The 13190-nt window shown below is 43.7% G+C and overlaps 1 protein-coding gene across 1 annotated transcript in view; it reads left to right on the top strand.

Annotated features, from left to right (window-relative positions):
- The first annotated feature begins 961 nt into the window (after window positions 1-961).
- SLC48A1 (solute carrier family 48 member 1) overlaps window positions 962-13190 on the top strand; it is a 37036-nt gene continuing 24807 nt past the window's right edge. Inside the window, exon 1 of the mRNA XM_030198303.1 lies at window positions 962-1202. Within this exon, the coding sequence (XP_030054163.1) occupies window positions 1070-1202 (133 nt within the window). The 5' untranslated portion in view covers window positions 962-1069. The remainder of the gene's footprint in view (window positions 1203-13190) is intronic.

Here is a 13190-nt window from a genome sequence, read left to right as displayed (position 1 = left end):
ACACACTCTCTCTCACACAGTCAATGTCTTTCTTTCTCTCACTTTCACACACTGTCTCTCACACACTCAATCACATTCACTCTCTATGTGTCACACAGTCACTCACACACTCTTTTGGTCTCATACACTCAGTCTCACAGAGAGTCTGTGTCTCACCTACTCTCTCTCTCACACTGTCTCACATATGCACTTGCACACACTCTCATTCTCACACACACACTCTCTCTCTCACAGACACACTCGCACCCAGACTCACTCTCTCTCTCACACACACACACACTCGCACATTCACTCTCTTTCTCACACACAGTCACTCTCACATACACTCTCTCAAACATACACACTCAGAGGAAAACCTTGCTAGCGCCCATTTCATTTGTGTCAGCAACGGGCCTTTTTTTACTAGTTTATAATAATCTTTAGCTATTGTTTTCAATAGCTTTTGCTATTGTTGAGTGAGGGAAAATAGTGGTAATCTCCCCTAGGGCCAGCAAGCTCCGCCTGCTGGCTTCAGCCCATATAGGAGGTCTTTTACTAAAGCTTAGCTTGAGTTATCTGCAGCAGGGCCCATAGGAATAAAATGGGCCCTGCTGCAGATAAGTCGAGGTAAGCTTTTGTAAAAGACCCCCATTATCAGAGAGGCTCATGCTGTCTCCTGTCCATCAAGGCACCCATCCTAACCTCCTTGGGTACGGGGACTGGATGCATGATAGAAAAGGGCTTTCCCGTGCTTTTTTTTTTCACCATTATGGGCGTGGTTTAACGCAGGCGTCCGCTTTGAGGGAGCGGCTTGGTTATGGAGGAAGGCGTGGTTTTCTGGGTTTCTTTATGAAGTAGGGGGTGGGACTGGATGGAGCTTTCCTGGGGAGGGCGGGACTAAATTGTTAGGGATGCAGCCTGGCCTTCCCGTAAAAGGCAGGGAGGGGCGTGGCTTCCCGAGAGGGGCGTGGCGTCGTGCGCGGTGTTTCTCATTGTTATTTGCGGCCTCTGCTTTCCCCCCCCCTTCCTTGTTTTCTTGGCCGGAGCATCCAGGGATAAGTGGCCTCGCCGGCTCCCAGCTCCCGCCCCGATGGCGGTGGGGAAGCGGCTCTGGCTCCGGATGGGCTACGCAGCGGTCGGTACTTTTTTCGGATTTTCCGCCTTTTTCTTCTGGAATGTGGCATTCAGGCAGCCCTGGACCGCGGCCATGGGAGGCCTGTCCGGTGAGCGAGAGACAGCGGGGAGCAGAGGGTGGATGGAGGACCGGGAGGAAGAAACACCAAGAGAGAATGAGATTCATGGGGGGGGGGGGGGGCAGGAGCGCCAAGGAAGAAACAGGGGGAGGTACCCTAGGAGTGGAGAAGAGACGGTGGAGAGCCTGAAAAATAGAGAGGAAGGGGCAGCAGCCAGAGATCGCAGGAATTAGGTGGTGTTTAGTTGTCGTCAGGGTGACGAGCTTGCTTGCCCTTTCCGTCCCCCCCCCCCCCCCCCCCCCCCCCCCCAATCTGTAGGTCCTTGGTCGTAGCATTTGAAAGGAGTGTGTACCAAGAAACTGCTCACGGGTTAGCACAGTGGCTCAGCAACACCGCAATGCATAAGGGGATCTAGCATTGAGGTTTACTTTTTGGTTTTCTGCACCTTGTTGGCAGGGACTACTGCAGAGGCAATGTTCTCAACCCAAGAGGGGAAGTGGGAGAGGATGGAAACATAATCATTACACAGTATCAACACCTAGCAACTGGATTTAGGGTCGTGGTTGCAGGGTTCTAGATGGAGCCTGGAACATAATTTCTGTTTGCCGATTGTCACTGCAGTGATCAGACTACTAAGGCATGTAGGAGAAGATATTGGGGGTAATCCCAGGTAGTTATGAATAAAGGAAGGGTCCTACTACCCCTGGCTGTAATTAAGCTGGAATAGAGAATGACGGGGGGGGGGGGGGGCAAAGTTTGTCCCTGCCCCCCACCCTGTTCCCGTGCCATTCTCTAAGCTGGAAGTACAAAGGAGAAAAATTGCTGGACCAAAAACATGATTTGTTTAGCCCTCACGTTTTGGGTCTATAGCTCAGCTTGGTCAGAAATGTCAGGTGGTGTGGCTTAGTGGTCATGGTAAAGATTGATTTAGGCTTCATTTGTAGTTGCTGACAGCAGTTGTGAAGATTGAAATGGATTTGTGCTTATCTCGCATTATCTATGTTATTTGTGGGGATGTCTTCTGGTAAAGTAAGAGGAGGCTTTGGGAAGTGTGAGCTGATCTGCTTGCTCCAAATAAGTTTGTGTACTAACATAGGACAGATGTTTCCAGCATGTGGTCTGCATGACCTTGGAAAAAGTGTCAACTAATTAGCTAGCACACATGATTTTGGATATGAAGTTACAATTTCAGAAGACACACCTTTTCCCCCATAGCCTTGAGTCTAAATGTAAGTGCCATTTGCATAATAAAATTATAGGGTATTAGTGTTTACGTACATGCAGGCAAGATGTGTGCTCAGCAGTATTCTACAGTATGGGGCCTGCAAGTTGCATACCCCTTCTATAATCTTGCACAAAAATTTTGAAGGTTATAGTTACATGTCTAACTTAATTGATAAATTAGGCACTAATTGGCACCAACTGCCAATATATCAGCTATTAGTTAATTGGTACTAAGTGATTCCAGTTTTTAGTTATGCACTTAACTGCACTTCATATTCTGTAACCTTGGTGCGGAACTTCTTAGCACACACCTGCAAGGGGTTGTGGGTGTGGAGGGGCGGTTTAGGGGTGTGCCCAGCACTTACTCACTAAGGTTATAGAATACTGACAGTTACAGGCAACTGCAAGGTGGTGTGGATGTGGTAGGGGCATGGGCATTTTAGGGGTGGGTCCAGCACTTATGCGCTAAGGTTATAGAATACAGACAGATGCAGCTGCAGTGTTTAGTTCAAACATTTACACCAGCCATTGATGTGGTGTAAGCAGCCGCACCTAAATGTTGGTGCATAAATAGTGACTTGAGTTAGTATTTCTATAATAGCAATTATTTATTTATTATTTATCTAGATTTTGTTCACACCTTTTTCAGTAGTAGCTCCAGGTGAGTTACATTCAGGTACATTGGATATTTCTCTGTCCCAGGAGGGCTCACAATCTAAGTTTGTACCGGAAGGGTTGTGACTTGGCCAAGATCACAAGGAGCAGCAGTGGGATTAGAACCGGCCACCTCTGGATTACAAGACCAGTGCTCTAACCACTAGGCCACTCCATTATGTATGTAACATAGTAACATGGTAGATGATGGCAGAAAAGACCTGCACGGTTCATCTAGTCTGCCCAACAAGATAAATTCATATGTGCTACTTTCTGTGTATAACTTACCTTGATTTGTATCTTGTCATTTCCAGGGCACAGACCGTAGAAGTCTGCCTAGCACTACCCCCACCTCCCAACCACCAGCCCCGCCTCCCATCACCAGCTCTGCCACCCAATCGCGGCTAAGATTCTGAGGATCCATTCCTTCTGAACAGGATTCCTTTATGTTTATGCCACACATTTTTTAATTCCGTTACTGTTTTCATCTCCACCACCTCCCGCGGGAGGGCATTCCAAGCATCCACCACTCGCTCCGTGAAAAAATATTTTAACCTCTTATAGCAGGATTTAAAAACTCCATGTAATTGCTGGTATAGAATTTGCACTTAGGTGCAGGGAGGTTGAGCACTAACGTTTTAGATGACTTGTACTGAATTACTCCCAGAGCATGTAACAGTGAGGAGACATGCGCAAGGGGAAGAACATGGGCATGTTAAACATTTACGCACACAGTTTATCAAATACTTGCATTTACATGCTGAAGTGCTAATATAGGCACGTACATTTATGCCTGCTATTGTCATGACACAAGTGGGCTTGCGTAAATGCCGACTTATACTGGTATTCTGTAATGGCATCTGGGCACCCAGATGCCGTTCTAGAATTCACACTCGGAGTACAGCTGTTTGCTGCCTAAAATGTGGTGCATTTTATTGCCCATGGAGTTTAAATCCTGCTATAAGAGGCTAAAATATTCATGCAACTTGCCCACTCAGATTTCTTATCATGTGGCCCACTTGAAAAACTTGGATACTCCCAGACATAGGAGTAGTTGCTAGATAAGGACCTTTTGGGGGGGGGGGGGGGGTCGACCCCAACCTCAGTTGTCCCCTGCCTGTTGTGCCACTGCCTGAAAACCAGGGCAGCCAACTCATGAAAAAAAAATTTCTGCTAATGGATTACCATATTTTTATCTATGTTTATTAATTTATATAATCATTCCAGCGAGCTCCTTTGATGGCAGTGGCTCGCAAATTAAACATTCATAGTAAAAACAAAGATGGAAGAACAAAAACTATTCATGTGCTGCTCAGTGGCTCAACACTGTCATGCATAAGGCTTGACTGCTAACTTAGGTCTTCTGCACCCAGAGTTGGTGGGGCCACTGGTAACCGTATACAGACATGGCTTATTGTTGGTCATTTGAGACACAGCTGGACTTTGAGTCCCTTTATGAGCTGAAACATAGTCCCAAGCTCCTGAATAGTGGCCTTCTTGGAGCCTGAACCCTCTGCTTTGAAGACACAGGCCTTGTCATGTGTGATGGGTTTTATGTAATTGTCAGTAAATTTGCTGACAGTGGGCCATGTTGTGTAGCAGAGCTTACTCAGTCTCCATTCTTTACCACGCCTTATTCTTATTGCTATCTATCCTTAGGATATTAGGAATGGCTCACCCTCTCAGTAGCGCAGGAGTCATATATTTTTTTTTTCTGAGCCTCCATCCTTCCAACTTTTAATGACTTTTTCTGATTTAGCTTCTTCATGAGTAAAACTGCCGTTTTGTACTCTGGCATGTGCCAGAAATGTGATTTATTCTACCATATTGCTCCTCTCTTCTGTCTTGCAGACCAATGCATTTTGATTTTCTTCAGCTGTTTATCATGGGATTTCTTAAAGAACTCAGGTTTTCACCACATTTTCTATTGGAGTTTTCACACTCTTACAGCAAGTGCCATTTCTGTCCCCATCTTCCTGAAACAAAACAAAATATTCTAGCTGTGTCAAAAGCAGGTACACATCTGGCTCTATTAATAGAATTCCTGAGCCGGTACGTCAAGCTCCATCTCTGGCCGTCTACAAATCTAAGCTAAAAGCCCATCTTTTTGATGCTGCTTTTAACTCCTAACCCTTATTCAATTGTTCAGAACCCTTATTTTATCATCTTCACTTGTGAGTGGAGTGGAGGAGTAGCCTAGTGGTTAGTGCAGTGGACTTTGATCCTGGGGAACGGAGTTCGATTTCCACTGCAGCTCCTTGTGACTTTGAGCAAGTCACTTAACCCTCCATTGCCCCTGGTACAAAATAAGTACCTGAATATATGTAAACTGTTTTGAATGTAGTTGCAAAAACCTCAAAGACAGTATATCAAGTCCCCTTTCCCTTATCTCCTGTTTGTCTGTCCAAATTAGATTATAAGCTCTGTCGAGCAGGGACGGTCTCTTCATGTTCAGGTGTACAGCGCTGTGTATGTCTAGTAGCACTATAGAAATGATGAGTAGTAGTAGTAGTACTTAGCATGTTAGTGCCATAATAAAGATCTGTGTGGTCCCAAAGAAAAGGAATATCCTTATGGTTAGAGCAGTGGGCTGAGAACTAGGAGAGCCTGGTTCAAATCTCACTGCTGCTCCTTGTGATCGTTGGCAAGTGACTTAACCCTCCATTGCGTCAGGTATAAACAGATTGTGAGCCCTTCAGGGACAGAAAAATATCATCTGTACCTGAATGTATACAGCTTCAGTAGCTTTCAGGCTTGCAGATACAACCTGATCCATTGAATACTTTGCCATGTGATGGACCAATATGAGAATTATCTTGATGAGGATGAGCCTCCAAGGCTATATAGGGGAGAATTCCAGAAATGGCGCTCCTTTATAGATTAGCATGTAGCGCTAATTCCTGTGTGTAACTTTAGGCATCAGACTTACGCCTGTTAAAACCTGGTATAAATGCTGGCACTCAAGTTAGGCAGGCTGAGGCTGTATTCTATAAGTGTGCATGCAACGTTTTGGAACGCCCATGGTCATGTCCCCTTTCAAGATGCACCCTACCTTATAGAATAGCGCACAGCCAGTTTCGTGCACAGATTTTAATGAGTGCTAATTAACTTCAAGAATTGGCTAGCGCCCAATTATTGATAAGTACTCATTCAGTTAATTTGCACGTGCATCTTAGGCACACATACAAATCTGGATGCCATATATAGAATCCGGGGGTTGCTGCCTTGTGCTATCTTGAAAGCACACACACAGCAACATTAAATACCTGATGTTGGCGCCATTAAAAATGTTTAACACGGCCTGCAAAAGATCCAAGGAGCATTCCAGGAATAGGGTGGAGAACGGATGCTTTTTGAGCAGGTTATTTTTTGACCTCAGAGTTGCCAATTGTATTCTCTGATCAGTGCTGCTGGGGTAGTACAGAAGCTACATTGTGCTGTCGCTCCCAGGACAGCAATCTGCTGAAAACACAGGGCTTTTATGTAGCAAAATCAGGCAAGTGTTTTCCAGCTAGGGAATAAAGAATAAGGAGGGATCTTCTGCAGGTGGTTGAACTTGTAGATCTGACAGCTGGGGGAAATCCTTTTTACCTAGAGCAGTGTAGGAAGGAGCACCTGGCTATGCCAAAAAGTCCTTAGCATAATATCACTGTACAATTATAAAGCAGTAGATAGGAAGCAGAAAGGAAAATCATGAAGCCTATCCTTGCAGTGTGTTTATTTGGTGTAAAACATATTCCCTCATTTAACTTGGTATCTCAGTATTACACAACAGCCACCCTTGTGGGATCCAGGATTCCCAAAAGAATTGTCTGACCTTTTTGCAAGACTGCCACAAAAGCACTATGTGTTCAGCAGATCTCGGGGAGAGTAGAAAGACATGAGAGGTAATTTGAAAGGAGCAATTCCCTAACTGCTGTGTTTTCAGTGTACATAAGTAATGCCACACTGGGAAAAGACCAAGGGTCCATCGAGCCCAGCATCCTGTCCACGACAGCGGCCAATCCAGGCCAAGGGCACCTGGCAAGCTTCCCAAACATACAAACATTCTATACATGTTATTCCTGGAATTGTGGATTTTTCCCAAGTCCATTTAGTAGCGGTTTATGGACTTGTCCTTTAGGAAACCGTCTAACCCCCCTTTTAAACTTTGCCAAGCTAACCGCCTTCACCACGTTCTCCGGCAACGAATTCCAGAGTTTAATTACGCGTTGGGTGAAGAAACATTTTCTCCGATTTGTTTTAAATTTACTACACTGTAGTTTCATCGCATGCCCCCTAGTCCTAGTATTTTTGGAAAGCATGAACAGACGCTTCACAGCCACCTGTTCCACTCCACTCAATATTTTATATACCTCTATCATGTCTCCCCTCAGCCGTCTCTTCTCCAAGCTGAAAAGCCCTAGCCTCCTTAGTCTTTCTTCATAGGGAAGTCGTCCCATCCCCGCTATCATTTTAGTCGCCCTTCGCTGCACCTTTTCCAATTCCATTATATCAAAGTTTGTATTATCAAAGTTTGTATGCAGCAGAAGCTGGAACAGTTTCTCCCTTAATATATTGATCCAGATTTTAGAGTTTTAATTTCCGTGGAATCCCTCATCCAGTGTGGCACATTTTTAAATTTGGTTTTTTTTTTTTTTCATCTTTATCCCCCATGCCAAATTTGGTCTTCATCCATTAAGCTTTCAGAGTTATTTTGCCTCCAGATCAACTCTAATTTTTGACACCTTATGCATAATATCTTTCCAGCATCCCATTGGGTTGGAAAGAATAAACATAATAGAAGATAAAATTTATTCGGATTTAGCTCGTACCTTTTTCAAATAGCACAAGATGAGTTACCGTCAGATAAACTAGGTATTTTTCTGTCCCCAGAAGGCTTACAATTTAAATTTGTACCTAAAGCAATGGAGGGTTAAGTGATTTGCCCAAGACGACAAAGAGCAGCAGTGGGATTTGAACCGGGATTCTCTGGTTGTCAGGAGGACAAAGACAGTGTGCAGAGCTGCAGACAGGACCATGAAGCGGAGCCAAAGTTCAAAAGGAGCTGGGAGAGCCAACATGGCCCATGTTTTGGCAAATGCCTGCATCAGGGGTCAAAATGAAATCCCGTCACAAAAGCTCTTCCTTTGGCAGTGCAAGCAACAGCTGGATCTGCCTTGTGAGAAGTGATCTATTGTATTCCTACATTTTGTAGTTGTGTGTACTGCCAAAGGAAGAGCTCATGTGCTGGGATTTCATGCTGACCACCCCACCCCCCCTCGCTGAAAGCATTTGCCAAAATATTGGCTGTGTCGGGGCTCTCAAAAACTGTTTATTTTGAACTTTGGCTCTTCATACCATCTTTGTAGTACTCTTCTCTGTGCTGCTGGTTTCCCTCTTCTCTGGTTGTCAGCCTGCTGCTTTAACCATTAGGTTACTCCTCCACTCTACATAACATGTAAAAGGCCATGGGAAGCTGTACTATTTAACATTACCCTTTGAATCCTATTCAAAAAGGAATCAATCTAAGCAAGACACTGCCCATATGTATCCACAGTATGTAGTTATATTTTATTCCAAAAATTGTATTAAACAATTTCAAAGGAACATCCAAACAGACCTCCAGAAGTACAGTAATTTCAAAGGAACATCCAAACAGACCTCCAGAAGTACAGTAAACACACATATGAAGTAACATTACCTGGAAGTTAAAACCAACATTACAATCACCCCCCCCCCCCCCCCCCCCCCCCCCCCCATGAGTACATAAGTATTGCCATACTGGGAAAGACCAAAGGTCCATCAAGCCCAGCATCCTGTTTCCAACAGTGGCCAATCCAGGTCACAAATACATGGCAAGATCCCAAAAAAGTACAAAATATTTTATACTGCTTATCCCAGAAATAGTGGATTTTCCCCAAGTCCATTTAATAATGGTCTATGAACTTTTCCTTTAGCAAGCTGTCCAAACCTTTTTTTAAACTCCGCTAAGCTAACTGCCTTTACCACATTCTCTGGCAACGAATTCCAGAGTTTAATTACACGTTGAGTGAAGAAATATTTTCTCCGACTAGTTTTAAATTTACTACATTGTAGCTTCATCGCATGCCCCCTACTCCTAGTATTTTTGGAAAGCGTAAACAGACGCTTCACATCTACCCTTTCAACTCCACTCATTATTTTATAGACCTCTATCATATCTCCCCTCAGCCACCTTTTCTCCAAGCTGAAGAGCCCTAGCCGCTTTAGCCTTCCCTCATAGGGAAGTCGTCCCATCCCCTTTATCATTTTTGTTGCCCTTCTCTGCACCTTTTCTAATTCCACCATATCTTTTTTGAGATGCGGCAACCAGAATTGAACACAATATTCGAAGTGCGGTCTCACCATAGAGCGATACAAAGGCATTATAACATCCTCATTTTTGTTTTCCATTCCTTTCCTAATAATACCTAACATTCTATTTGCTTTCTTAGCCGCAGCAGCACACTGAGCAGAAGGTTTCAACGCATCATCAACGATGACACCTAGATCCCTTTGTTGGTCTGTGACTCCTAACGTGGAACCTTGCATGATGTTGCTATAATTCAGGTTCCTCCTTCCCACATGCATCACTTTGCACTTGCTCACATTAAACGTCATCTGCCATTTAGACTCCCAGTCTCGTAAGGTCCTCTTGTAATTTTTCACAATCCTCCCACGATTTACTGACTCTGAATAGCTTTGTGTCATCAGCAAATTTAATTACCTCACTAGTTACTCCCATTTCTAGGCCATTTATAAATGTTAAAAAGCAGTGGTCCCAGCACAGACCTCAGGGGAACCCCACTAACTACCCTTCTCCATTGAGAATACTGACCATTTAACCCTACTCCCTGTTTTCTATCTTTTAACCAGTTTTTAATCCACAATAGAACACTACCTCCTATCCCATGACTCTCCAATTTCCTCTGGAGTCTTTCATTAGGTACTTTGTCAAATGCCTTCTGAAAATCCAGATACACAATATGAACCGGCTCACCTTTATCCACATGTTTGTTCACCCCTTCAAAGAAAGTAATAGATTGGTGAGACAAGATTTCCCTTCACTAAATCCATGCTTTTCAATATGCGCTGTAATTTTGTTCTTTATAATAGTCTCTACCATTTCGCCCGGCACCGATATCAGACTCACCGGTCTATAATTTCCCAGATCTCCTCTAGAACCTTTTTAAAAAATTGGCGTTACATTGGTCACACTCCAGTCTTCCGGTACCACGCTCGATTTTAAAGATAAATTACATATTTATAACAATAGCTCTGCAAGCTCATTTTTCAGTTCTATCAGTACTCTGGGATGAATACCATCCAGTCCAGGAGATTTGCTACTCTTCAGTTTGTAGATCTGCCCCATTACATCCTCCAGGTTTACAGAGAATTAATTAAAAATATTTCTCCAACTTGTCAGCTTCGAATATCATTTCCGGCACCAGTATCCCACCCAAATCTTCCTCGGTGAAGACCGAAGCAAAGAATTCATTTAATCTCTCTGCTACGGCTTTGTCTTCCCTGATCGCCCCTTTTACTCCTTGGTCATCTAGCGGTCCAACCGATTTATTTTGCTGGCTTCCTGCTTTTAATATACCTAAAAAAATTTTTACTTTGTGTTTTTTGCCTCAAACGCAATCTTTTTTTTGTAGTCCCTCTTAGCCTTCATTATCAGTGCTTTGCATTTGACTTGACATTCCTTATGCTGTTTCTTATTATTTTCAGTCGGTTCCTTCTTCCATTTTCGGAAGGATTTTCTTTTAGCTCTAATAGCGTCCTTCACCTCACTTTTTAACCACGCCGGCTGCCGTTTGGTCTTCCGTCCTCCTTTTTTTAATACGTGGAATATATTTGGCCTGGGCTTCCAGGATGGTGTTTTTGAACAGCATCCACGCCTGATGTAAATTTTTGACCCTCACAGTCGCTCCTCTTAATTTCATCAAGGAATTTTACCTCCCTAGCGTCCCCTGATGTTGCATTTACCCAGTCAATATCGGGGTAATTGAAATCACCCATTATTGTGTTGCCCAGTTTGTTTGTGTCCCTAATTTCCTTTAACAATTCTGCATCCATCTGTTCATCCTGGCCAGGCGGACGGTAGTACACTCCTATCACTATCCTTTTCCCCTTTACACATGGAATTTCAATCCACAGTGATTCCAAGAAGTGTTTTGTTTCCTGCAGAATTTTCATTCTATTTGGTTCAAGGCTCTCGTTAATATACAATGCTACCCCTCCACCAATTCGATCCACTCTATCACTACGATATAATTTGTACCTTGTATATCTAATTTTTCATTTAGTGCAATATATTCTAACTCTCCCATCTTATTTCTTAGGCTCCTGGCATTTGCATATAGACATTTCAAACTATGTTTGTTGTTCCTATTTACATCATGCTTAGTACTTGACAGTATTAATTTGCAATCTTTTGTATGATATTTATTTTTATTTAAGGACACCTGATCTTCTACGGGGTCTTTTGCAACCTCACTATCAGGATACCCTATCTTCCCTGTTTTGGTGATATCTTTGAAAGATACCTTATCCCGAACCATGCGCTTTTGAGCGACTGTCAGCCTCCCCCCTGTTTCTAGTTTAAAAGCTGCTCTATCTCCTTTTTAAATGCCGATGCCAGCAGCCTGGTCCCACCCTGGTTAAGGTGGAGCCCATCCTTTTGGAATAGGCTCCCCCTTCCCCAGAATGTTGCCCAGTTCTTAACAAATCTAAAACTCTCCTCCCTGCACCATCATCTCATCCACGCATTGAGACTCCGGAGCTCTGCCTGTCTTTAGGGCCCTGCGTGTGGAACGGGTTGCATTTCAGAAAATGCTACCCTAGAGAATCTGGATTTGAGCTTTCTACCTAAGAGCCTAAATTTGGTTTCCAGAACCTCTCTCCCACATTTTCCTATGTCATTGTTACCCACATGTACCAAGACAGCCGGCTCCTCTCCAGCACTATCTAAAATCCTATCTAGGTGACGCGTGATGTCCGCCACCTTCGCACCAGGCAGGCAAGTCACCAGGTGATCCTCACGTCCACCAGCCACCCAGCTATCTATATGCCTAATGATCGAATCACCAACTACAACAGCTGTCCTAACCTTTCCCTCCTGGGCAGCATTTGGAGACATATCCTCGGTGCGAAAGGATAGTACATCCCCAGTGGGCAGGTCCTGGTTACAGGAGTACTTCCTACTTCACCAGGGTGATGCTCTCCTTCTAGGAGATCTTCCTCCTCCAAGGTAGCACAGCGGCTACCAGACTGGAGGTGGGACTTCTCTACAACATCCTTGTAAGTTTCCTCTATGTACCTCTCCGTCTCTCTCAGCTCCACCAAGTCTGCTACTCTAGCCTCAAGAGAACAGACACATTCCCTGAGAGCTAAGAGCTCTTTGCATCGGGCACACACATATGACATCTCGCCAACTGGGAGATAATCATACATGTGACACTCAATGCAAAAGACTGGATAGCACCCCTCTCGCTGCTGGACTGCTGACTCCATCTTAGTGTTTTGGAGTTTTTCAATAATTTAAAACTTGCTACAGTATTAAGGATATTAGCCTAATATAAAAGTGTCTTTTAGTTTATATATTATATTGTATGATTTAGTTAGTGTTTCCTTCTTAGATGGTAATGAAATGTATTTAAAATTCTGCAAGAGCACTCCTTGCTTGTTACGCTAATTACAATAACTGACTGTAAATGAAGAGTTCTCCAAGGGGTGAGAAGACTAAACTAGATCCTGCAGTGTCTGCTAGATTCTACCTGTTAATGCTGTGGTACAAAGTTTTTAAAACTAAGTGGAAAAGCCTATGGAGATTAGTTGATAAAATTTGCTTTTTATATTTTTATTTTGCCTAACACTAACCTACAATTCCTCCTTTAAACCCCAATCTTTAAGTTCCCAAAGCACAAAGCAAAATAGCGGTCACTTACCAGAGAAATGTCCTCTCGGAACTTCTCAGAAAGAAAGTTCAGTGGGACCTTTCCTCTTTATATAGTTTTGAATCTAAGGGGCCTTTTTTAAACAGGCTCTGTGAAGCTGACTCAGCAACCTATGCAAGTATTCTACTTCCCCACACCTTAATTAACACTTAATTGAGGTCGCTGGATGAGCTACCTCTCC

The sequence above is a fragment of the Microcaecilia unicolor genome, chromosome 3 (assembly GCF_901765095.1).
Source record: "Microcaecilia unicolor chromosome 3, aMicUni1.1, whole genome shotgun sequence".
Classification (NCBI taxonomy): domain Eukaryota; kingdom Metazoa; phylum Chordata; class Amphibia; order Gymnophiona; family Siphonopidae; genus Microcaecilia; species Microcaecilia unicolor.
Note: the sequence above shows the minus strand (reverse complement) of the source record. Positions and strands in the feature narration are given on the sequence as shown.